The sequence below is a fragment of the Phaethon aethereus genome (genome assembly GCF_964289735.1).
Source record: "Phaethon aethereus genome assembly, chromosome: 34".
Taxonomy (NCBI): Eukaryota; Metazoa; Chordata; class Aves; order Phaethontiformes; family Phaethontidae; genus Phaethon; species Phaethon aethereus.
The window spans coordinates 133928-134498 of record NC_138610.1 but is presented as its reverse complement, the minus strand read 5'-3'; the positions used below and the strand labels follow the sequence as shown (position 1 = coordinate 134498).

General features: G+C 76.2%; 1 protein-coding gene across 1 annotated transcript in view; it reads left to right on the top strand.

Moving 5' to 3' along the window:
• Positions 1 to 204: 204 nt before the first annotated feature.
• Positions 205 to 571, top strand: part of LOC309414896 (filamin-A-like) — a gene marked incomplete at its 3' end in the record, with an annotated part of 23714 nt that continues 23347 nt past the window's right edge. Inside the window, 1 exon segment of the mRNA XM_082012275.1 lies at positions 205 to 571. This exon segment is cut by the window's right edge and continues 27 nt beyond it. Coding sequence (XP_081868401.1) covers positions 259 to 571 — 313 coding nt within the window. The 5' untranslated portion in view covers positions 205 to 258.

Genomic DNA, 571 nt, shown 5'->3' with positions numbered 1-571 from the left:
TGCGGGGGTGTGTCCTAGCGGAGGGGGGTCTCTCCCGGGGCGGGGGTCCCCGGTGGGGGTGCGGGGGTCTGTCCTAGCGGAGGGGGTCCCCGGTGGGGGTGCGGCGGGCTCTCTCCGCGGAGGGGGGGGGTACGGCGGTGTCTCCGGGGGCGGGGCGCGGGGGGGGGGGGGTCGCGCCGCCGGTGCCCGCCCTCCGACGCCCCCTCCCCGCAGGAGCCGCCCGGCGCAGGCGCGGCCCCGGCCCGCCCCGCGGCGGCGATGAGCGCGGGCGCGCGCGCGCGGGCGCAGGAGGCGCCGGACGCGGAGATGCCGGTGACCGAGAAGGACCTGGCGGAGGACGCGCCCTGGAAGCGCATCCAGCAGAACACCTTCACGCGCTGGTGCAACGAGCACCTCAAGTGCGTGCAGAAGCGCGTGGGCAACCTGCAGACCGACCTGGGCGACGGGCTGCGCCTCATCGCGCTGCTGGAGGTGCTGAGCCAGAAGAAGATGGGCCGCAAGTACAACGCGCGCCCCACCTTCCGCCAGATGCAGCTGGAGAACGTCTCGGTGGCGCTGGAGTTCCTGGAGC